This window comes from Poecilia latipinna, unplaced genomic scaffold (assembly GCF_001443285.1).
Source record: "Poecilia latipinna isolate Pla-1442-1.1 unplaced genomic scaffold, P_latipinna-1.0 Scaffold586, whole genome shotgun sequence".
Taxonomy (NCBI): Eukaryota; Metazoa; Chordata; class Actinopteri; order Cyprinodontiformes; family Poeciliidae; genus Poecilia; species Poecilia latipinna.
The window spans coordinates 133,013-135,897 of NW_015113202.1; the positions used below are offsets into that span (position 1 = coordinate 133,013).

The 2,885-nt window shown below is 38.0% G+C and overlaps 1 protein-coding gene across 1 annotated transcript in view; it reads right to left on the reverse strand.

Moving 5' to 3' along the window:
* Nucleotides 1-2,885, reverse strand: part of tmc4 (transmembrane channel-like 4) — a 14,452-nt gene that overhangs the window by 7,418 nt on the left and 4,149 nt on the right. The window contains exons 3-7 of the mRNA XM_015042342.1: nucleotides 1,647-1,795; nucleotides 1,385-1,564; nucleotides 905-981; nucleotides 530-687; nucleotides 300-447 (exon numbers count right to left, since the gene is read on the reverse strand). Coding sequence (XP_014897828.1) covers nucleotides 300-447; nucleotides 530-687; nucleotides 905-981; nucleotides 1,385-1,564; nucleotides 1,647-1,795 — 712 coding nt within the window. The remainder of the gene's footprint in view (nucleotides 1-299; nucleotides 448-529; nucleotides 688-904; nucleotides 982-1,384; nucleotides 1,565-1,646; nucleotides 1,796-2,885) is intronic.

A 2,885-nucleotide genomic window follows, 5' to 3' on the forward strand; every position in this document is an offset into this window, starting at 1 on the left:
ATATATATATATATATATATATATTTTTTTTTTTTTTTTTTTTCTTTTTTACCCCAAATAAACTTGGCTATTTTTGAACTAAAAGTGACCCGTATCCCATTGTTGCTGCTCAGAACATTGTGCACATAATAAAACAATATTAAAATTTAAATTAGATTTGAGTTTTAAAAAAGAAATAAAGTCCTAAATCACTTTACAGTTTTGGCCCAATGTGGCAAAATGTTGGGAGACGAACAGGAGACAAGAGAAAAGCATCACCATCTTCCCAAAACCTCAGTTGCTCTCGTTTACATATTGACCTGCAGCCGGTAGTAGATGTTCCTCTGTTTTAGTTTGGTGGCTTTGCTTCCCAGGCAGCCGTAGTCCCATCCGGTGAAGACGATCATGCTGTAGCTCCTCACGTCGCTGCCCCCGGTTGTCACGGCAACTCGAGCCGCTTTGCCCATTCTGCATTTTGGCAAACGTCCGCCTTAGCAGACAGGCTAATACAGCGATACACGTCCTCTTTCAGGTTTATAAAGTTACTGACCGTGCAATGATGCAAATGAGACAAAAGGCGAAGTAGAAGACAGCAGTGAGCAGATAGGCAAGAGGGATGTTGTAGGAAAAGTCGCTGCCCACCAAGGAAGTAACTACAACCGTGTTGTTGTAGTATCCATAAAACATGTATGAATACTCCATGAAACCCTGCAGAGTGTTGAGAGGAGAGGCCAGTTATGCAGGAAGGTTAAGCATGTAACTTTTATAAAAAAAATTTAAAAAATCATATTGCCAAAACCGTCATGTTGTAACAGCATGAGACAGATAATCTGCCTTCTCCCAGAGAAAACAGTAACCATCTGAAATAAAAACGACTCAATCTGTACGTCAGACATGTTTGTAGAGTTTGGTTATGGTGTCTTACTGTTCCTGAGAGTAAATCGAGGAAGAACTCATAAAAGACCACCAGGCCCTGAGGATTTGGGTCATACTTCAAACAATCTGCACATAAAAAACACAAAACATCAGCAGCTTAAATATCTCTGAACACGTCAATGTGTTACTGCATGTTTCATTGCTCTCCTTGGCTCATAAAGGTCATGTTGATTCAGAAACAGACACAAAAAATGGTAGAAAAAGGCAATAAAAAGAAAAAAAAAACAGTATAACTCATGTGCATCCAGCTCATCCACCAGACTTGACATTTAAGTCAAATATTTGGCTAAAGTTTACAGAACCGCTACGGTTCACCTCTGGCTGTGTCTGGTTGTTGCCTGGAAACGGATTAAACTGAGAGACCTGCTTCCTGTTTGATAAAAATAACCTGCCTAACAGGAGAACACAGGAAATAAAGCTGATATAAAAATAAACGGTAACATGCCACTGAAACCTGTGTGTGTCAGACCTGCATGGATCTGAGCTGACAAAACATTAGCTTCGCTGATCTCCGGTTTGATGTCCACCGATCTGAACACGATGCTGGGGATGAGGACGAATCCAGCAATCAGCAGGAAGGACACAAAATTGAGAACCACCAAGAATCGAAGGAAGATGAAGTACGATTGGACTCCACCTCCAAAGTTTCCTGTTAAACAGAGTAAAGTTTGCCGTCTTGGCCTGAGCCCTTTACATTTGTGGCTGTTTGGAAGCATAAACTACATTCCTACCTCCAATCTTTTGCAAGGTTTTGCCCCACAGTGAGAAGAAGTAGAGAAACTCTCTGACGTTACTTTTGAATTTACGCACAAATATGGTCTTTTTTTGTTTCCAGGATCCTCCGCTGAACTGAGCAGGAGCCTGCATTTGTTGCACCTGCCTGAAATTGGTAGGAGAAAACATCTATTTAGTTTTCTAATGATTTTAAAGAAGAACTATTGGGGTTTTAAGCAACTGAATGTAAAATAAGAAAACGCATATATTCAGTTTACACAAATCGTATCCATTAATTACAAAATATAGCAAATAAATTTCACAGAATCAAGAATACAGAAACTAATTACTAATTACAACATGCTTTTATAGCATGTTAGAAGAATAACATAGGCCTGAGGTAGTATATGCAATTATTTTTAAATGAAGCTAAACTTTTAATGTTATTACTTTAGAATAGAGCTACATTGGGTGTGCTGTGGTGGCGCAGGGGTTGGGCACAACCTACATGTGGAGGCCTTAGTCCTCGACACAGCCGTTGCGGGTCCAATTCTCAGCCTTGGTGACCTTTGCTGCATGCCTCCCTCCTTCTCTCATTACCCACTTTCCTGTCAATTAACTATCAAATAAAGGCCACTAGAGCCAAAAGAATCTTTAAGAAAAAAACAGAATAGAGCTACATCATTCTGAAAGCTATTTGTACGGTTTTGTTTTGTATATTTTAGATATTTACTCATCACTTTAAGGTGCTCCATTTTAATAATGATGAGAAACTAACACTCCACAACTTTCTGAAAATACTACCTCCACGTGGCGGCATCATGATGTGGGAAATGCATGGAAAAGGATCAGAGTTGATTGGAAGACAAAGTTAACTAAAGGGCAATTATAGAAGAAATCTGACATTCCAGCAGAACAACAATTCAAAATTTAATTTAAAGCTACTTTATTGATCCAACAGGGAAATTAAATGTTGTTGTAACTCATATTAGATCAAATTCCTCAGACTCATTGTAGATAGTGATGGCAACATGAAAACAAAGCAGGCCTAGTCAAAGTCCAGACCTAAATCTGACTGAGAATCAGAGGCAAGGCTTAAAATTTGATACTGAGACTTTTTCTGTTCAGCCTGACTGAACCTAACCTACAATACAAAGTATGGACAACACGTTTCAGATTTGTGTTTGTAAAAAAAAAAAAAAAAAAAAAAATATAAATATATATATAAATATATATATTTATATTTTTGTTTTTTT